Source organism: Labrus bergylta, chromosome 9, assembly GCF_963930695.1.
Source record: "Labrus bergylta chromosome 9, fLabBer1.1, whole genome shotgun sequence".
Lineage (NCBI taxonomy): Eukaryota > Metazoa > Chordata > Actinopteri > Labriformes > Labridae > Labrus > Labrus bergylta.
Genome location: NC_089203.1, coordinates 18591516 through 18613482, shown reverse-complemented (window position 1 = coordinate 18613482; position 21967 = coordinate 18591516). Strand labels below are relative to the sequence as shown.

At 40.2% G+C, this 21967-nt stretch overlaps 1 protein-coding gene and 1 long non-coding RNA gene across 5 annotated transcripts in view; one reads left to right on the top strand and one right to left on the bottom strand.

The window, feature by feature from the left end:
- LOC109985499 (uncharacterized) overlaps nucleotides 1–21967 on the top strand; it is a 98354-nt gene that overhangs the window by 44749 nt on the left and 31638 nt on the right. The gene's annotated exons all lie outside the window — the stretch shown is intronic.
- zic3 (zic family member 3 heterotaxy 1 (odd-paired homolog, Drosophila)) lies at nucleotides 10407–15584 on the bottom strand. Its single transcript, XM_020635856.3, has 3 exons — nucleotides 14319–15584; nucleotides 13374–13537; nucleotides 10407–12839 (listed from the first exon to the last, which is right to left on the bottom strand). The coding sequence occupies exons 1-3, from the start codon at nucleotides 15307–15309 to the stop codon at nucleotides 12657–12659; spliced, it is 1338 nt and encodes a 445-aa protein (XP_020491512.1). The 5' UTR covers nucleotides 15310–15584; the 3' UTR covers nucleotides 10407–12656.

Below are 21967 nucleotides of genomic sequence, written 5' to 3'. Positions count from 1 at the left end.
CTTGCACATGCAGGGACGACAAAGATTAATGTAAACCCATCATTCTTAAACTCTTAATATAACTTAATCACAAAGACTTCTTCAAGGTGGGGCACAAGAGGTGGGTTTTCACATTTAATTATCACATAATCACATAATGCTTATCACATTAGCATCATGTCTGATGTTGTAAAAAGTCATGTCTTTATCACTTCAATATTTGATCCTTAAAGTGTAGAGTGATAACTTAAAATAATTTGAACCAATTTATACCCGCAGGTAAACTGGTTACAAAAGACAAAGTTATCAAAGCAGTTAAAGGAAACAAATTAATGACATTAAAAGACAGAAACAGACAAAACAGAACTCCAAGCTGACAGGAGTATAATTTTCTGCAAATTTCATAAAATAATTCATAGATTTTGTTAACTTTCTACATACTTTCAAACACCTCTGAAAATTTGGATTTGTCTGTGGTTAGAAGTCTTCATAAATTGTGTGCCATAGCAAGTGTAATAGTATGATTGGTTCTGCATCTCTCATCTGAGGCGTCAGACTTTTTTAAACTTAAAAAGTGCTTTCAGTTTGATTATGAATGATAACCTCTGATGTATGTTTTGGCTCCAGACTCTACACCTAAGGTCCTTTTAAATCCAGAGATTTTTTTCTAAATTAAAATCTGCTGGAAAAGCTTTGTTACCAAGCTGAAAGTCTAACCGGAAACCTCAAAAAGATGAAGTGAATTACAAGGACTGTAAGTTATATTATATATAGATTCGACTTTTACAGACTGTACTTACTGTATTCTAGTTCAATTCAAAGTTCAACATGACAGTTTTGGAATGCCGCCCTTGAACACATTTCAGTCAAGCAAAAGCACTTGTCGCTCCTGTCTGTCACTCCTGTCTTTTTACTCCGTCAAAGACACTACACAGAGTCCGACATTTAGTTTTTTTCTGAAATTAATGGGGAATTAATGATTCCGTTATTCCCCCGCTGTGCGAAGAAGGGGAGGGGGGGTCTTTTTTTTTTTTTAATCGCCCATCGTCTAGAAACTGATTGGAGCAGAATAAATACGCCCAGTCCCCTTCTGCCAGGCCTCACAATGGAGGCGCTGATTTTTTTGATAGGGTTCTATGCTGCCAGGGGGCCAGCTGGAATTAGAAGTGGATTAATAATTTTAAACAAGGCTAAACCGCTTGGACTGTCTGTCTGTCTGCTCTTTCCAATGCTTAGCCAATGGTCCGTCTGCTCCCTGACCACATCAAAACAATCTAAAAACACTATATCTTCCTAATGACGGGCGCTGGCTTTAGTTTATGGGCTTGAGTGTACATGAAAACATGCTTATTTAGACAGATTTCTGGAGGTTCGGGGTCTAAGAGCAAACAGGGATTATCGCAGACATTTTTACATCACAAGAACAACATCCTTAAGGGAGCCTTACTTTGACTTCACTGCTTGAGATGTACTTTATGCCAAGTAGTTGAACAACTTTTCATTAATTTTCCTCTTTTAGGCTTTTCATATAGCCAATCCGGTGTCAGATTTTGGCATTTATTTGTTTTACTTGCTTGTGTGTCAAAATATGAGTAAAAGTCCAAACTCTAATCTACCTGATGACTGCATTTTCAGCACGTCTTCATGGTCCTCCACCTTGTGTTCGAACATGTCTGATAAAAAAGATGTTTCCTTGTTTCAAACGTCTCTTTTGATGTGAGACAGACTGTGGCCTTAGTGGGTAGGACTTGGTCCAGTAGCAGTAGAGCTATTAGACCACCAGAATGGTGACCCCAGTCAGAGGAAAGATTAGGTTTAGCAGCAGTGGGAGTGTTAAATGGTGAGTCGCAGGGATTTGGGGGGCTATTTGGAATGATCTAAAAGCAGACGTATTACCAGCAGAATTTGGGTATAGTAGTAAAGCCAGACAAATCAGGCCCTGCTGGTGACATCCCTCACAGAACAGAACCATGTCTCAGTAATCCCCATGTAATTTATTATTTGTGTGTTGGTGTGTCTGTGTGTATGTGTTACAAGGAGAAGGAAGAGGTTTGGGAGTGTTTCCAAGTGCTTGTGTGCCCCTCTCTGTGGTCATGTTTTTTGGGGACTGAGGGAACAGAAACGGCCCCCGAAATTTAGATTTTTTTCCAACTGGTCCCTTTTGACAAATCCTGATGAGAGAGAAGAGTCTAAAGGAGCCAAATATGAGCCAGGAGAGACCAGAACACACCAAACAAAGATATTTTTGGATCTGAATCTGTTACATTGCTAAATCTAAACAGGACAAAGGCACCTACAAAAAAGCCAAAGCCAGATACAAAGTGAGGAAAATACAGACCATAGCATAAATCTATACTTTTTGTCTTTTAATTCAGTCATTATAAAAATGTTCTGTGAATGCAGCAGGGACATTAGCCCCCTTCTGAGCTATTATCCTGGCTGTCTGGTGTTGCAATTTCACACTCCACTGACTCCGACAGGCAGTAGAGAGTCTGCATGCCCCACATTTCACCTTATTTAGGTAATAGAGAATAATCATTCCCAATAAATTAAACTGGGTACTGGACTGGTGCACTGTTTCAAATTTCAACAAAAGATGAAAAAGCAGAATGCAAACTTAAGTTTCAAGACGCTTGGAAAGAAATAAAGCTTCACTCCACTTTATAAAGCTGCAGGTTTCCTGTTATAGCCCAACAGAAAAGGATATTTTTCTAAAGTCTCAAAAACTGCCGAGTAAGTTTCTTCACTTATTTATGCATATTCTACATTTTTAAAAAGGTTGGGATGAGTTCTTTATTTCTTCTCCAGGTGTGAAGGTTGAGCCAATGTCACGTCTTATAATATCTCTTTTTACAACACTTTCCACCACCATTCATTTCTAATGCATGAACGGCGGCATATTTAATGTCACTGACAGACAGGAGAGTAACTATATTATTTATGCGCCACAAGAAAGAAAACAAAGTGGCCGCGTGAAAACGTTTCTCACTGTTAAACTGTGTCCTGACTTTCACGTGCGCAGCTCGACTTATAGTGTTGTGTTTAACAAAAGGACAAAATCCAGTTAAAATAGGGTTTCTATATTTCTTTTATCAGCAGATAATAAATAATTAATCAAAACAAACAAAGTACATTTAACTCTACATAAAACACTTGTTTGTTTTTCTTTTTTTTTTTCAAAATAAAATTCGTTTCCGTCGATCACCACGTTAATTAATGAACCGTATTTAACAGTGACTGCTAAAAGGAAGGCTTCCCTCCCTGTTGCACCGGTAAACAGCTCCCCTCCGTAGAAGCTGTCCCTGTTTTCATTGAACTCGGTTTCCTTGACTTCATTGCGCCTAAACCTTCAAGGACAAAACAAGTGGGTCGTGAATAATTAGAAGTGCGCACATTTGTCTTTTTCTGGTATTTTGAGTCGTGCAAGGCGGACAGAGGAAGGCTATTAAAGCTGGGAAAACGGAGGCCTTGAAGGGATCTCTTAACTTTAAATGCGCCATCTCAAACCTTCAAATGAAGCACAAAAATGAAGATCAAGTCAGCAAGATTTTTCAAGTCATCCAATTTTATTATAGCAAATAAAAAAAAAAGTGAATAATTCAAATAATGAATTTACTAAACTTTAAAAATAATAATCATAAAAGCCAAGTTTACTAATTCTATCTAAAGAGAAAAGTCTGTTGGAGCAAGAATAAATAATTAAACTGTCATTCTTAAATACAAAAAGGCAGATGGACCTTTTGATAAATACTTACTTAAAGTAAAAGAGGGGGATAACTTGTTTGAAGGGAAAAAGGACATTTTTTTTCCAAGAATTATTTTAGAGTAACAAGTCAAACTTTGAGCAGAACTGCAGGAAGAGAGAGGCTTTAGGTTTCAGCGGGCCTGCTGAGCCTCACTCCCTCCATCAGTAGAAAAGTATGTCATCGGTCATCATAGCAGAGGATGGATAGAGTGTCTCAGGGATGCATATGAAAATATTTGGCACTCTGATGTTTAACAAACAGGAGATAAGTTACAACCTCTGAATGTCTCCTGGAGGAAAATGTGCAATATATTAAGAAGCGATCTGTCAATCACACAAACTCTGAAAGCACACTGGATGTGTCTTTGTGGTTTTATCTGAAATTCAATTCATCTGCTCATGGTGTTTTGCATTCTAAGAAAAATTGTCCTTTTACGAAGTATATGGAGACTAGGAATGGCTGCAAACACAATACTCTTTGCACTTTAGCACTGGTTGTGAGAAACAAAGTCCTTTCTCTTTTGTTAGTGGCCCTCAGACCGGAATTGAAACAGGAAAAAGCAATTATTGGAGAGATTGTCCCACAGGCATTGAAAAGCTATCAGCATGAGGGTTGGGATTGGCTTGGGGGACACCTATGGCCCCATGCATTATCCTGGCATGAGGTCGCTTTGGCAATCGCCTGCCAATTTCCACCAGCACCTGGCTTTCCCAACCCCCCTCCACCCATCCCTCCCTTCACCAGGCCCTCCTACCTGGTCCCCTTTTCTCCTCCACCCTCTGCTCGCCTGTTATTGTCCCAGGATAGTGACCATGAATAGAAAAGGTGAAGAAAAAAAACTGCACTGTCCAGTGGCAAAAAGTTGAAGGTGTGCAATCACATTGTATTGTTTCCAATCATGGGGGAGAAAATATCTTTGACTCTGCGGTGTTCAAGACAGAACAGTGAGAATACTCAAAGACCCCAAAACCACAGACTAATAGTGCGTCTGATGCTGTGAAAATATGAGCCGGCTGTGTTCTGTTTGGGCCAAAAGGCACAGTGGGAGAGTCGAGCCTCGATTAGTGGAAAAGTGGGAAAGAAATAACTGGTGCTATGTCTAACACATTTTATTATGGCTGTTGAAAACCTGTATGGCACAGCTGTTGAATATCACTCTTCTTTAGCAGCAGAAACCTCCTTCACCTATCCACAAACCTGCTCCTCTCCTGTCAGGCCTAAACACATCTTGTCATAATAGTGAAGGGGCATCACATGTGAAAAATCCAGGATGTTTACTTGTTGTTGCGATGGACTCAGGCTCCTGCTTGTTATTGTGTGACACAGCAACTTAAAATACTTCAGATGATAAAGACATTTCTTAAGCCGTCCCTAAAGTCGTATCCCCCACACAAAAAATGCTGAGAATGCACAAAAAACATCTCTCTTTTTTTTTTAAAGTATTCTATAAACTATATTGAGCACTTGAGAAAGGTTTGTAAACCATTATAAATGGCCCAGGAAAACTAGAGATAATTATTTAAAATAAACTGTGTTACTTTTGACACATTTTTTTAATGTTTGTCTTAAAAGGCAACGTAGAAGCTTCAAAAAAATCAGCACTGATTCCCCTCCTCTGTAAAGGGAATTTTATATATTTCCTATTAACATTTATTATGAATCTAGAGTTTGTCAGCATATGCCATTAAAATAAATATTTTTACTTCTAATATCCTTGATGTTTATTTTACGTTCTGCTGACCAACTGCTGCAACATTTTGGTTAGGCAAAAGTTAACCATGCATTCATGTGGAAGAGGGTATTTAGTTTCACAGAAGGTGTCAATGTAGCACCATGTTTGTCTGAATCATAACAGGTCTGTTCATCTCTCAGAACTGTTAATTTTCTGGAAATAATGAGTCCAGTGTTGTCAGAGAAGGTGGCGATCAACTGCCACTAATGTTGCATTTCTGTGTTGATTTGTCATGCAGCGAGTGTTATTAATAGAGAGTGAAGATGGGGATGAGAGGTAAATGAAAGACAAATGACTATTGATTATCCAAGTCAACATGGCTAAAAATATTATTTCTGAAAGATATAGCTTCTCTTATCATCCATGTTCTTTAAACAGTGGTAAATGTTCCCCATGTCAGTCTACAACAGTGAGTGAATGCTCCTTCATTTAAAGGTGTATGTAGATCAAGCCCCTAACCACTGCCTGGAATTTAAAAAAAAAATACATCGTATAGTATATAATGAAATGAATATTTAGTTATGCGTTATCTGTCATTGTTTGTTTTTGTGAGTTGCCAGGAATCACACACACTCACGTGCTAATGCTGTGGCAGGATCAGGCAGATTGTTATTCATGGTGCTCTCCCTGCCTCATGCATTTATCCATAACGGATTAAAGATTGTGCAAACATTATGCAACCAAAGCTTCCCTTTTTCGAGTTGATTGGCATTTCTGGGACACAAATCGGAATTGTGTAAGAGATATAGGCTACTTGTGTTCTTCGATGTGCAGCAAGAATGACATGTTTTTTTTTGCTTGTTTTTTTTGTTCAGTAACCAATGCGCTATATTTATTTACTGCTGGCTCATTCATGCTCTTGATCTGTCATTCTATATATAGAACTAAATTAATTTATTCATTCATTTATGTCTCGGGAAATCGTCACTGTGCAACATGTGGATGCTGATATTTCCTTCCAGTCTTTGAAGTTGGAGCTTAGCAGAAACCGACTCAGAGAATTGCGCAAGCGCGGGAAAAATCCCCACGACAGAGGCAATGAATGAAATCTTTAAATAATGGAAGACACCAATTCTAATTCATTGTCTCAAGAAAACAAGGACATTAACGAGCATTGTCCTCGTTATTTTGAAAGGCTAATGAATATGTGAGCGCTTCTGTCCGTCCCCTCAGGGAGAGAAGCCGTGAGAGAGAGAGAGAGAGAGAGAGAGAGAGAGAGAGGGGGGGGGGGGGGAGAGGGAGGGAGGCTGTCCCGGGACTAGGGGGCCTCTCAGGTGAAAGTTTGTTGGAAGTGCTGAATCACACCATTCATGCAATCTGAAACACATGCAACGTTTTGTTGACTGTGCAGGTAAACGCCAAACACACACGTGTGCTGTGGTTTTAATTAAAGATTTAACTGCGGATATTGAAAGTTAAGAGTACACATTTTTTTTTTAAAAACAATCCAAACCTCAACATCATAACCCTCACACAACCTGCAGTTCAATGATTCATTAAACCAGTGTGCGCTCCTCAGGGACACTTCTTGTTATTGCGCCGGTTTGGAGGGAAACGGCTCTTCTACCGCAGCGCTCAGGGCAAAGCAACGGGCCATTAAAAGGGACGCCAATTGCTCATTTACCCATTTACCACCTCTCAGAAGTGTTGAAAATGTATCTGTCAAAAGACAAACGCCGAGCACAATTGGCGAACATCTGCTTTGCTGAGTGAGCGCTTGCCTGAGCTCTCACACGGGACCTATTAGAGTTGATTCGTGCGCGTGCTCTGATAAGGGATTCATCAAGTTTCTGACACCCTGCCAGATGTTGGGGAATTGGCGCTGTCTCCTGTTGGACATCGGACTAATAGTTTGTGTTGCAGCCCACAGCATAATAGAAATATCATTTTAGAAGTGCGAGTTTTGTGCGTGCCATTAAATCTGACAATGGGGCCCTTGACATTACTTTTATTAATGTGCATATAGCCACTAACAGAGTACAAATGATGAGTTTGACTGATCATTTACGCCGCCATGCTGCCATTAATGCGAGAGCTCATTGACCAACTTCATATCACTTTGTTCCACAATTGACAAAACCGACCACTTTCACCCGTTTCCTCGTCAGCAAGGACGCCTGCAGGCTACACTATACAGTATGATGTGGTATGTAAATGCCCCATAGAGCTCAATTGAAGAATAAATGAACTCAAAGACAAAGCCATTGTGTTAATCAGCTTGCATCACAAAGGCCATGCAGCACGTTAAGATATGAAGGCACACCATGGATTAACTTTAATGCATATTCAACACCCTAGCTGCTGGAGGTGAAATGAGCATTGATAATTGCAGAGCAACTTCCGCGCAAATTGAGTCGCTCGGTGAAGTTATCAGGTGCTTGTTAGCTCATATAGGCCTACAATGTTTATCAAGCCATACATTTTTCTTTATGATGTTACATATCCATCTCGCTGAACTCCAATTGCCACGGTTTCTTAATTGTGGCAAATGTACGTTCAAGCAGGCTGAATTGCATTGATTAAAGCAACGACTGCCATAGGGATAGTAAATATGTGAACTGGTTCTGCAAGAAGATTATTCCTGCTTGAACACATGCTTATTTAAATTTAAACTCAAGCTTCTCGTGCTGAACAATAATACGGAAAAAAAAAGATAAAAGTGATGATGTGATGAATCCTCATGTGTTGTTGCAGACGGCACAGTTTGGTCACGTTTTCACTCAAGGGCCGTCTTACTTCCAAAATGTGTTGGAGTCGGACCAAAGGCCAATGTCTTCTGCTAGAGCGCCCTTGAGCCAGACCTTGCACCCTAAATAGCCATATACACTCAGTATATAGAAGAGCCAAAATTGTGAAACAGCAGGGTTGCTCATGCACAGGAATGTTTTCGCGTTCATTAAGAAGCCTGCCGAAGATCCGTCAATTAACTATTAGATTATTAATTAGTGGCAAATTAGCCTCTTGTTTTTCTTTAAATATCACAGCCGTTGCGTGACAAAAGTCGTCTGGGACCTGATTGTGTCACCTTATCCTCTTAGAGCGCGCGCTGCCCGAGCCAGCAAACACTTTGCCATGGAGAAGACTTAGGAACATAATAGAAGGGTTTGACCAGTCAACCTCATATCAAACTTGGGCGACAAACGCGAGCCAGGAGCACAATTCAGTTCTATTTTTTCTGCAGAACAACCCCCACACCCCCTTACTACGCTCAGACCCTATAGGCACAGAGAGATTAGAGGCTGCTGCTGCTGCTGCCAACATTCAGCTGCACACACCGCAGCCAAGCATAGCAATCCATAAGATAATTTGGTATGAATGAGCGTTCACGTATTGCAGAGCCAGTCTAAGTGTGCTTCCGCAGCAGAGAGAGAGAGAGAGAGAGGGGCATTGTTGTGATCCAGCCGCTAGCCTTTACACAACTGCATCCACGTGACCGTCACTGCTTTCTAATCCATTGAGAATCCAGCAGAAATGAGCCTTTCATGTTTTTTTTTTCTCTCTCCCCATTCTCTGGATTGAGGCAGCCGCTCTGGTTTCTCACATATCTGGAAACGATGACTTGTATTGGGCGTCAGCATAAAGTGCTTCTTGCTTGGGAAGTAACGCGGGATGATCCCGACGGAGGGTAAACAAACCGAGAGTCAGAGAACCTGCTGTTTTATTAGCAGTTTTTCATCTGACCCACCCGGTAGAAAACGACTCTAACAACTGATGTAATGCGACGTAATCTGGTGTAATGGAAAAGAATAGCGAATGTGAATCACCTTAAAATGTAAACATGTACATGTTTTTATTAATTTCATTATCATATTTTGCGTCTTCCCTTATGACTGATGACCGCCTGATGCAGCTTGCCCCCCTGTTCAGCGACATCCCAAATGCCTCCATGTGCGCCCTCAGTCCACCGTGCTCTGGAGAGAAAGCCGGGTCTCGTTTTTTTGACGTCACGGTGTCTGAGAGAGAGAGGGGGAACTTGAAATGTGCGACTAGACGAGCTTGGTAGAGAGGGAGGGAGGAGGGTGTGATGGGGAATAGAGGAGAGAGATGAGGGGGAGAAAAGAAATGAAATCAAACGGAATGCAGGAGGTGCGCTTGCGCAAAAAGTCAAAAGCAGAATTTGAATCAATATTCCTAAATCTGTTTATAGTTGAGGGATATTTGGGGTGGGGTGGGGGGTGGTGTTGGTGTGGGGGTTTGAGGCTGAATGTGGGGGGTTGGTGTAAAATGCTTCTCTGCTTTAGACTGCAAAGGGGAGGAAAGAACACAGCAAAGTCTTTACTGTTCAGCAGCCTGTCAAATTAAACACATTTGTATTTTACTGAATTTAAGCAGGAGGGGTTTTCTAAAACACTATCATATCACAGATTTCATAGCCGTTCATGAGCTCTGCTTGTCATTCAAACTGTTATTTTTGCCGTACAAATGCTTATCATGGCGTGTATCGATATGAGGAAGCGCATTCGGTTTTTTTTTGTTGGTTTTTTTATGAAGCTCCTTGTTAATGCGGCAGTGGCAGAGGCGCAGGCAGCGCCACTTTTGGGAATGAATCCCACTACACTTTCACGGTCACACTGTGTCCTCAGTTGCCCGTCCTCCAGTGAGCACCGTTATATATTTATTGAAGCCTCATTGAGGAAAAAAATCCACATCTAAAACCCCTTTCTGCCACAAAGTGTTCCCAAACTTGTCCCCCCTAATATTCCCATGTACACAACAACACAAATACACGCACGCGCGCGCGCGCGCGCACACACACACACACACACACACACACACACACACACACACACACACAGTCAAGATACTAAGATGGCGCCTTAATCAGTGTCAAGTTCAAGTGACTCCTACTAGTCTGATAAAAACAGCATGATAAACAGAGTCGCCTTTATGTGTAAAGATGCAGAGAGAAGAATAACATGGGGATACAAATCAACGTCGCAGTCTGAAGGTCGCTTTTCATAATGGTTTTTTAATTTCAGTCAAAATTTCCGTTCACATTTCTTCATAAATAGTTGGTAAAACAAATCAACCAACATACAGTAGCCTAAAAAGTACAAGGAACCTTTGCCTCTGGCAGCTAAATAGGCTAACGCATAGGTCCTGCTGTTATAACAGGGTTTGCCTCAATGTGGCACAGTGACACAGTTCATCAGTAAAACAGTTTTGCTCTTCAGGAATAACTCGGAGTGTGACCCATTTCTCCCAGAAAGTGTTACAACATCACATTCTAGCTGTGTTTATACATCAGATATTTTTTTCTCTGACCTCTGGACATGGGGCAGAAAAGTGGTGGCAATAAGAAAAAGTACTTCATTTAAATTAAGGTATAGAAAATAGCATATAAAACATATATTCCTTAAATTATTTAAATAAACTTATTTCATATATCACTGTCACGAGGTACCTTTTTTACATTTTATTTTAAAAGTAGTGCTGGTGGTCTGAAATTGTTCTCGTATACGAGTACAATATACTTTGTGTATGCATAATATTTAATTCTTGAGAATAGGTTACAATGCAATGCTGTAACTCTTTTCGCCACTGAACAGATTCTCCCCCCTCCCCTCCCCTGCCCCCCACCCCACATAGACCTAGGATTCCTTCCACTAAATTTTTGTTAAACACAAAAAATGTCATCTTGACAAGTTATTCACACAAAACAAGCAAATGTGTAATCAAACTGCTCTATATGCAACACCACAACAAATAACACGCTTAGTTTCACAGAAGAATTACATTTAAAACAATGCAAGCTGACAGACAAAAAAACTTTTTTTATTTTTGAAGATACTGTGTTGAGACAGTTCCATTGTTGCCGATGCACACATTTAAACATACTTGCACAAAGACATTGCTGGAACTATAAAGAGGGCCATACTGGCGCATATATTTGGGTGCTGGACCCGAATTGGAAATAATCAAAATGCTGTCACCTTGTTTTTGAAATCATGAACTTCGCACACTCCTCTATTAGACCTGTATAAGAGTGCAATAGGCTGATGGGTTTAATTTTCTCCCCCCCCCCCCAATACTGAGTTTATGCTACGAATTGACATCTATTTCTGATTCTATTAAAGTAAAATACACACAAAAAAGTTTAAATGTAACCAAAAATAAAGATATCAACAGAACTGTTTTAGCTTCTCAGCTCAACTGAACTCAGTTCTACAAAGTCAATGATTTACATGTCAATGGTCTCATAAACAAAATAAAAGTGACGGAAATATCTGCATCATATATAGACAAATCCATAATATTCATATAGATGATTTCTTCGATCCAAATAAGACACATGTAGGCCTATTGGTTAAAAGGAGAGAAAATAAAACAGAAGGATACAATCGCAATGTTGGAGCTTTAGAGTTTATCATTTGTTCATTGTTAAGCTGGTTATGACCAAAACTGTACAGTTTCTTGTTAGAAAACATTTCCATAAATATCATTTAAGTTTCAGAACTTATAACCATAATTAAATTACAAATCGATAAATATGGCATCATGGATATGTATTTACAACGGTATTAACAAAAGGCAACGTTATATTCAACGGTAACAATCGTAACCTAATACCACATTTCTCCACCTGAAAACGGACGATGACAATAGATTCGACCCCATCAAACAAGGAAATACATTCACGAGTATAATATTTATTTAGGATTTTTTTCTGTGTTCAAGTTCATGACAAAGACTTTGGCACGTTTCTTAAGACTGTTTGAAGTTCCAACAATCAATTGAATTGGTGACAATAGCGTGTCACCATTATATAAAACAGCGTGAAATAATCTTCCTTTTTTATTATTTTTTTTAAATAAAAATTTGAGAAAATACATAAAATGAAAAATAAAACATTTTTTTCTGTAAACTAAAAGATAAAAAACATTTATTTATACTGAGAAAGTATTACGTTTATTCATTCATGATTTATTGGATTTTTTTTTCTTCAAAACTGCGCAATAAAAGTCCAATTTCGTGATCCTGAGAACGGTCGTGGCCTGCGTGGTGCTGGCTTTTGCTCTCATCTCCTGTTGTTGTCCCAATCCCGTGTGTGTGTGTGTGTGTGTGTGTGTGTGTGTGTGACACATTTTTTTTGTGTGTGTGGTTGAATGTCTGTGTGTTTGTGAACAGGGATAGTTTTTAAGGTTTTTATCCTCAACCTCTTGGTCCACATTAAGAGAGGGTTTGTTCTTCTGCTGACTTCAGACGTACCATTCATTAAAGTTGGGTGCCAGTCCTTCACTGTGGCCAGACGTGTTTTGAACGGCTAACGGCGGTGTTTTTGTCGGGTCTTCGGTGCTGGCTGACACCAGTACAGGCGGGGTGGACGACTCGTATCCAGAGCTTGCTGCTGGGGACGATTCAGATCCTTGAGACTCATGTACCTGGAAAGAAAAGGGCGACATGAGAGATGAGTCACTTCATTTACATCGTAACGGTATTTAAAGTGGCGAAAGCTTAAATGCGGTTTAACCCTGGATTATGAAGAGCAACTAAAACAGTAAACAAACAAAGTTCAAACAGACAAGCCAACTTGTACACACTGCAAGTTATTAAGAGTTGCATGCTTATTATTTGGATCTTAAAATGAATATATATTTTAAATGAAATGCTAAAACGATAAACTTCCATTTAATACAAATCACATCTATCTCAATCTCTATCTTAATTTTAATGTCAGAAAGCAGAAATTTACAAGTCATTCACTACTGCTACTTAAGCTTATAATTTGAGTGCAAAAAACAGACTTATAAATCAATTTATTTATTTATTTTGCAGTGTTGCAGTAGTCTACTATAACATCTTCAGTAAAGCTTGAAGTTGTGTGAAAGTCTCTGTAGTAGAGGAGGAGGAGATGGGAGTGGGATGAGTGAGTGTGTGTGTTAATGTGTTTAAGGAGTAATGAAGACATTAATTACCTTCATGTGTTTCCTGAGAGAGCTGGGGTGTGTGTAGGACTTGTCGCACACTTTGCAGATGTATGGCTTGTCTGATGTGTGCACGTGCATGTGCTTTTTCCTGTCGCTGCTGTTGGCGAAGCGTCTGTCACAGCCATCAAATTCACACTTAAACGGCTTCTCACCTGCAGGATTAAATACACACCGTGAATTAACCCCCGACAATAGAGCATATAGCACAAACAAACTCTCACAGTACTAGCAGCACCTGTTTAAAAAAAAAAACAACAACTCCGCAGCCCGGAGATGTAAATTGTCTGCAGCCTATTATATAACAGAGTAGCCTAACCTACATTTTCGGGGGGCGACATGGATCCAGCTCCACTACTACTACACACTGCTCTGTCAGGCTTTATTTATTCAAGAGGCCTGCTCCTTCATGCTACTACTGGCCTGCTCTGTGCGTCTGCTCCTCTATAGTAAACACTGAATCAACAGGGCATTTCTGCACTGCAAGGACGAGAATTATAAACACGGCCAGAAAGTGATTAAGTGTAATTGTATATGACGTTCACAAGAGTCCTTAGTCTACCTAAATAGCCTAATGCAGCTAATGCACTTAAAGTTTGACAAGTGAGTCAGTAAATGTTTATATATCACTCACAACGTCTGAGTATAAAAAGCGATACGGATGAATTGGGGTTTACTTACAGAGCTGCACGTGTTTCTGTGCGTTTGCAAATTACAAATGAAGAAAGATACTCTAACAATAGTTTTGGGAATTGTCCAAAAGGATAAATGTTGGGCCAAGTTCTCAAACGGTTCTTGTAAACAACATAAACACGTCCCCTTTTTTTAATATAGCATCCTAAACCAATATCTAGGGCGCACACTGTCTACTCAGGGTAGTCCCACTTTTTTAATGTGATTTTACGCATGTCGGGCAGTGATATTCTTGGTGCCTACCTGTATGTGTTCTTTTGTGGATTTTCAAATTTTCCGATCTGGCGAATATTTTCCCACATCCGGGGAACGGGCATGGAAACGGTTTCTCGCCCGTGTGCACTCGAATGTGGTTGACGAGTTTGTACTTGGCCTTAAAAGATTTCCCTTCTCTCGGGCAGTCCTCCCAGAAGCAGATGTGGTTGCTCTGCTCGGGGCCGCCGACGTGCTCCATGGACACATGAGTGACCATCTCGTGCATGGTGCTGAAAGTCCTGTCGCAAGTCTTTTTGGGTCTGCTCATCTGGTTCTCATCTATCCATTTGCAGGATAATTCTTGTTTAATCGGTTGCCTCATGTATCGAAAGAAGGCCCCCGGACCGTGGTGTGTCGGCACATTCATCCCCATGTTCATGTTGATAGGGTGGCTGTAGTTGTGCAGCTGAGCTCCGTAGGGGTCCGTCCGAGGGCTCGCGACCGGACGGTACGGATCAGGTCTTCCGAAAATGTCCCCGCGTAAGCCAAGATGCATTTGGCTGTTAACCACATGTCCGCTCGGTGAAGCGTGGCTCACCCCTTGGTCGTGAAGTCCGGGAAACAACAGATGTCCGGGGTTATCGGTGATCCCGGGTGGCCCGTGGAGGCTCCCGGCCGAAGTTGCAAAGATCCCATGTTGGGCGCTGGGTGCTGTGGACTCTCCCATTCCCCGGTTCCGAAAGAGAAAGTCCCGTGTTGAATTGAACGCTCCCCCGCCGTACGAGCCCACCTGCCCGCTGTGAGAGTGTCCCAGGGCAGCTGCATATCCAGTGGCTTGCGGGGTGAAAGCTGACGTCTGGCTGGAGGCGATATCGTGAGCCACGGGGCTGATTTTGAAAGCTGCGGAGTGGGAAGAATCGGTGAAGGGATTCAGTCCCAGACTCGGGTCTCTGTTCCCTATGTCGTGATGCCGCGGTGCCCCGAATCCCCCCACTCCTAACGATGCAAACTGCGGACCGCTATCAAGCAGCATAGTCATGAGCTTGTAGTAAACTTAGGAGACGGGGTGAAAACAGAAAAGAAAATTAAAATCCAGTTTAGCGGAGCGCGCAAGCTGCAGTCACCGCGCCGAGATTTACCACGTTGTGCGCAAAGAAAAATCCTAAAATAAAAAGATACCAAGCCAAAGCGGGGAAAAATCCTATGCGTAAAGAGTTGGGAGAAAAAAAAACTCCCGTTGACTGCGATCCGTGAGAAAGAGGATCAAACTTCCCCCCCTTTCCAGGCGGATGATGTCCTTGGACTGATAAAGTCAATCACTCACTCCCAGAACATAAATGAACTCGGGAGGCAGTGCTACGACAGCCAATCAGCGCGCGGCTACCCCTTTGCCACGTGACTCCGAGGGAGGGTGTTAATTGGCTAGATTTCTGGTGATTGGCACAGTTTGGTATTGAAGATGGCAGGTCGTCTGAATTGGTTTCATTTGATTGGCTCTTACAGGCATTATTTTGCAGGTATAACAGAGCAGCCTAGTGCAGATCGTGTGTGTGTGTTGTGAGTTGCGCACATCTTATGCAGCCTTCTACCTCGCAGGAAACTCCCATAAATAAAAACTAATACAACTGGCGCAGATCATAGTACAGGTTTTACCGACAAGATCCCGTTGAAACTTTTCGTGAAAGAGAAACACTACTAACACATTTATATTGTGCAGCATAAAATGTTTAGTGTGTTTTATTAAGAATGTTTAACTTTTCAATACACTTTGAAGGGATGTTTTACTTCAGTTAGAGGGACTTTTTATGAAAGATCTATCTATCTATCTATCTATCTGTCTATCTATCTATCTATCTATCTATCTATCTATCTATCTATCTATCTATCATGTGGGCAGTTTTGCTCTTATTAACAGAAAACTTGAATGTACTTGGCACAGTTCCAAACTGTGGCTTTCTTGAAGCCGCTTGAAAGGGGAGGGGGGTATTTTTTCTTGCAAAAGCTCTATAGGGTGTAAGACGGAGGAATAAAAGACAGAAAGAAAGATGGCAGTAATTGTAATATCCTGAGAATTTTTTCGCTCAGCCAAAAATTTCGTGCCATTGAGCAAGTTTCACAGGGCTGCCGCTGACTCGCTGCAGGACACATAAAATCTGATCAAGTTCAGAGACGCGCTGAGTGCTTCAAGCGGCGCTTTTTAACTCCAAGCCTTTCACATCCTTTCCCCCTCAATCTGTCCCGGGAAAGGAGCTCACATTCTTTATTTTAGGGGGATCTGGACCAAAAAAAAAAAAAAAAAAAAAAAATCTTCAAATCAGTCCTTCATTCTGTTTTCGCCCTCATCCTACCGCATTCACTCCAGAACATTCATCGAGAGTTATAGAGTGAAAAGGTGAGTTTTCAACTTCTCTGTCGTATGTGTTAGTTAGTGAGAGGCCTGTGCGAACAGCAAGCTCTGGAAGTGCATAAATATCCACTTTTTATATTTCGCCCGTGGAGGCTGAATGGCGTTTAGTTTTCTGTTAGTGAACATAGTCTGCTCGGTGTCAAGGCCTGTTACTCACATGGCAATTTAATTGTAGCAGAGCCCTGTTTTATAGCCGTACACACATTAGTACAACATTTGCGCTTTTTGTGAAAAAAAAACAACCCTCAACAACTTATCTCGAAGCAAAACGATGAATGAGATTCACTTCTTCTTTTTTTTCCTCCGTAAGCTGCTCACTTTCTCTACCCCTCTCCCTCTCTCTCTTTCTCCCCTCCCTCTCGTCTCTCTCTCTCTCTCTCACACAGTTTACTCCCCCTCTGCACTCACACACTCCGCTTCTCACACAGCATGCGCGTGCACAAACACAGAGATCCACGAAGACACACACGTAAAAAAAACACACACACACACACCCTAACGCGCACACACACAGCGAGCAGAGTTTGCCTTTGCAGTTTTGCAGTATGAGATTTATGGCGACCTTTTTGAACTTTCACAAGTAACAAGCCGCCTGTTAAGCTCTCCCTCTCTGTTCCCTCCATATTTTATTGCCTTGTTGAAATGTGCAGCCTTCATACGCCACTTGAAGTAATGTACCGCGTGTTTGCAGCCGTATTATCACTAAGAAATAATTAAGTAACATGGTTTAGATGAGTCACAAATGTTAGTGAGTGACGGAGCAGCAGCAGCGTAGGCTCCAAGCTCGTGCTGAGAAAAAGGGGACGCTGTCATCAGCGAGGCCTAATGTAAAGCAACTGTTGCTGGAGAGTTTAATTTAAAACTACTGCAGAGCTGGTAGTCTGGTGTACTGCTGCTTATTCAATATTTAAATATTTAATTAATCTTTTAAATGTGGAATTTGATGATTGGTGGCTTCAATCACGCATTTTCTAATTATAATCTTTTCACACATTAATCAAAACAAAAGTAGAGAGGTAGGATTGCGTAATATTAGCAGATTTTTTTTTCATTCTTTTTATTTTTTTTGTCACTTGCCTGGCAGGCGGACGTGTCATAGAGTATTATTAAAAGAGGAAATACAGAAAAATAAAAATAAATAAATTGCTAAATACAGGTTCAGCTATAAAGAGCTCTCTTAGAAGTGGACGTTTTTTAAACCATTCATATCACTATCACCAGCCACCCCCCCACTCCCCAAAGAAATATTTTACCCCGCTCGTGCATGTCGCCTTCCGCTCAGTTACATTTTCCCCTCTATTTTTTTACATCAATCTAATTTCATTCTGATAAATGTTGGGCTTCCCTTATTTATGAAGAAAAAAAAACACGATTTCGCACTAGCTTTATTCTTTGTAGACTTTTACTTAATTGCATAAAATGCTAAGATGCAATCAAAGGCCAGTGTATTACTTTGTATTTAAAGCCTGGCACAATTTTTCAGTAATTAGTCGAACGCGTGTTGCTACGTGCTAAATTGTTGCAGGATATTCTGCAGGACTCCTATGTTTAATGTGATGATTTAGTTATCTCTGCTGGGATTACCTCATTGGGCGTTGGGATAGCCCATTGGTTATAACATAATCTTCTTCAAACTGAGCATGCGCGTTACCTTAAAATAACACAAAATTGTAGTGTGCACACCTCTGTGACAGTATGCTGTTGGAAAGAGCAGAACATAAGCATCAGCCTACATGGTAATCAACTCACGTTTATACATTTATTCTGAGTAGACGTGTCAGCAGCTCTGAACGTTATTTCATTGCTTAATATGAGAAATGACCTAGATGCATGAAGAGTGTTTCCTTATATGATCAAATCAGCCTTTGGCAGAAGAATCCTTTGGATTTCTAACAGCATAGTCGACTAAATATTTTTTTAGTCCTCGTTGTCTGGCCTGTAGCCTACACTGTGCTTGGCTGGCTCAGGCCGCCTGTGCTGACAACTTTGTGAGCTTGAAGTTAACTCAATAGTGACCAGACAAAAGTGAAATCTCCATATCCTTGAAACAATACCAAAACCATTCTCAAATATCCCATATTTTTACCAAACACTGCTGTATATAAATGTGTCATTCAGAATTAAATTGCAAAAAGGCAGGAAATGGTCATTTTTCCAAAGGGCAGAATTAAATAACCATATCGTATTCACTGTTTGGCTTAAATGGACCTCCTTCATAATTCATTTTCAGGTTATTTTGTTGAGGTTGAATATAGCATGTCCTAGCTCTTAGAGTATATATAGTATATATGAATTGAGTAAATAAGATCAATTAATTTTATTTTTCAGTGTGCTGCATTGGGTTCATTCTCTTCGACTCTTTTCTTGCATTCTGCAGAGCACAGCAGGAAAAAGGCTCAGCTTCTGCTCGACATTCATACCATTATTCACTAAATTTCATACAGTCTCAGAATCAGATGTGTTACCATTTTAGCTCTTATATTTTTCTGGGAGAATACCGTTTATGCCTGCAGCATTTGCATCCACTTATATAAGAATACCTAGTGTTTTCTTAAAACAATATTTACATGATGCGGCGTAATACAAATAGCTTACATAGCTTTTATGAAAGTGTATTGTATATGTCTATGCAAAGCAGCTGATGATGTCAAGGCTTTGGTCTCATTAGATACTACAGTGTTCCAAAATTTAGGATAATTTAACAGTCTTATAATTTGGTATTGTACCATATAAAGCTTGTCTGCATTGCATCATTATTCGGGATTTTTTTGTGCTGATTTTGTGTTTGTTTTTGTTTGTAATTGGAGAAAAAAAGACATGTCGTATTTGCTGTGTGTGATTCAGCACGGGTGTTACACTTTCAAATATTACAATACCTTCACAGATCTTCATCTGAATTAGATGATATGGCCAGTTGCTGGTTGAGTGACTGCTGTAGTACCTGGTGTTTGCCTTCATATGGCTGATGGAGAGGGCTAATTGACTTCTTGCTGTGATTTACTGGAGCATCTGTCTTCAAATGGACTCATCCCAAACCTGTTAATTCACCTAAATTCCATAAAGTCATGGCAAGAGTGTGCACTGCCATCCCTCATCAGTTACACTAATGCATACAGTTGTTTGGACGTACACACACATGCATAAACACACACACACACACACACACACACACACACACACCGAGGCAATGTTCCTGCTACATGAACACACAAACAAAGCGGATTTTCATAATTCAAAAATATTATTTAGTTCCCTATCATTTATTTATTTCTTTTTGTTACAATGTTTGCTATCACTTTGGTATAATACCCAAGTGTATTTCCTGGTTATTCTAATACAGGACGGGAATAGTATAGGTTTATGTGTGTATTAGGTTATTGCATTTTGTGCAAAGATGGAAAAAGATGGAAAAGATGGAAAAATCTGATGTGCATTATTTTAAAGACTCTAATCAGAAGTCCGGGGTTAAAGTTTAAAAATGTTGCAGAATTTTAAGTGAAATCTATAACGCTGTATTTTTTCTATTTGATTACATCTCTAAATATCACATTTGTTGCTCATATAGTGCATGCTTACTGTACTGGGAGTAGCATGGACCCTATGGCAGTAAAGGGTATTCCCTGACATGAATGTTTTGATTGTTGGGAGTGATATTTTGTGTGCAGCAGTCACTAGGATTTTGTCTGGCCTGTCAAGCATCTACAGAAATGGTCGGCCTCATGAAGCTGAAGGGTTAGAGGAGATTGCACATGTCAAAATGCTAAAAATGTAATACAATCTAGAAATGTAAACTGAAATTGTGCATTTAAACGTGTAACTTTTAAATGTAATGCTAAATCGCCGCCATTTTGGCATATTTAATGAATTTTTACGAATAACACAGAAATTTTTTTACTGAATCGCTACAAAATACACCACTATTCGATAGAGTACAGGGTTTGTATGTTTCGGCTGTTGCATTTTTAGCTTTTTATTGTTTTTTGAAAGAAAGCTAAACTTACGTCTCAAATATGAATCTGTGATTTTGTTTTTTAATGCCAAATTTTAAATTTACAAATTGAAGTCAAGTTGAATATGTTTTTAGTAGCATATATGTTAATGCGAAAAAATATAAGGCTAAACTCTAAGTTGGTTATTCAAGATGATTTCAGCAAATTAGTATTTCATTAATTTCAGTCATCTATATAAAATACATCAGTATACTCTGCAGTGATTACATGGGTCTGCAAGTCACTATTAAATTTCTAATTAAAATGTGAAGCTACAGAAAATTATTAAATCATTTAAGAAATACAGCTTTCTACACCTTGTGTTGCCTTGTTGCAGTAAAAAGGGACCTGGGAACATTTAGGGCGCAGCTCTGTCAGTGTTTTCTGCTTTCACAGTGACAGATTGGAAACTTTCAGTTTATGTGCTCTCAACCCTCAATCATTTTCGGAAACACATCGGGTTAAAGGTTGACAAACATGAGCGTCCACTACAATCATGACGGAATTAGGGCACTTCTGGGCCTGTCTGCTATTTTGTGCCATTTAATGGCAAGTGGGCCCCTTGCTTTGTTTCTGCAGGTGACGTCAGCATAACAATGTGGAAAAGGAATTTTTTTCCTTTTTGTTTTTTAATTTTACAGAAAAGTTGAAAATGCAAACAGATGGAAATAAGGTGGGGGATACACTTTAATACATGAGCTGCAATTCGAAATTAAGGCAAAACACGTCATGTAGATTTAAATAAAAGCAACAGATGAAAGAATTTATCTGGTCCAGGACGAACATTTTGTAAAATCAGAGCCACGTTAAAGAGTGATTTCGTGCTGAAATATGTGCAGTTGCAGAGGAGAGAGCTTGGAGCGTGTGTCCTCACAGCACCCCAAAGTAAGAAAGTTTATCTGAGTGTGACAGAGGAGCCTCCCCACCACCACCACTGCTGCTGTATGTCACGTTTCATAACCTACATTTTACGTAACCAATTCCACATCAATACAAGCCTGTGAGATTATGGCGCACTATTGATGATTATTTAACTATTTTAGCTTGGTGAGAGGGGGGAGGGGGGAGGGGGTCTATGTAGAGGAGCTGCTCACATTGGACTCAAAGCTTAAACAGAACATCATGTCCTAACTCTGCTGGAAAACGTCTCAATTAGCTTTTTCTCATTAAGATCATATTTTTGGGCTAGTTCCGCTGCGTAATACTGAACTACATGTTGTTTTCTGAAAGTTCGATTTTTCTTTGAGATCAACAAGTAAATGTGTGTCCTTAGGGATACTTGTGGGACGCAAAGATGCTTG

Bases quoted from the DNA above. Each gene is read 5' to 3' on its own strand.
- zic3 (XM_020635856.3), bottom strand. From the start codon at position 15,309: ATGACTATGCTGCTTGATAGCGGTCCGCAGTTTGCATCGTTAGGAGTG. The intron at 13,538-14,318 runs GTAGGCACCAAG...TTAATCCTGCAG, and splicing joins CCACAAAAGAACACATACAG to GTGAGAAGCCGTTTAAGTGT. The intron at 12,840-13,373 runs GTAATTAATGTC...TTTTCTTTCCAG, and splicing joins CTCTCAGGAAACACATGAAG to GTACATGAGTCTCAAGGATC.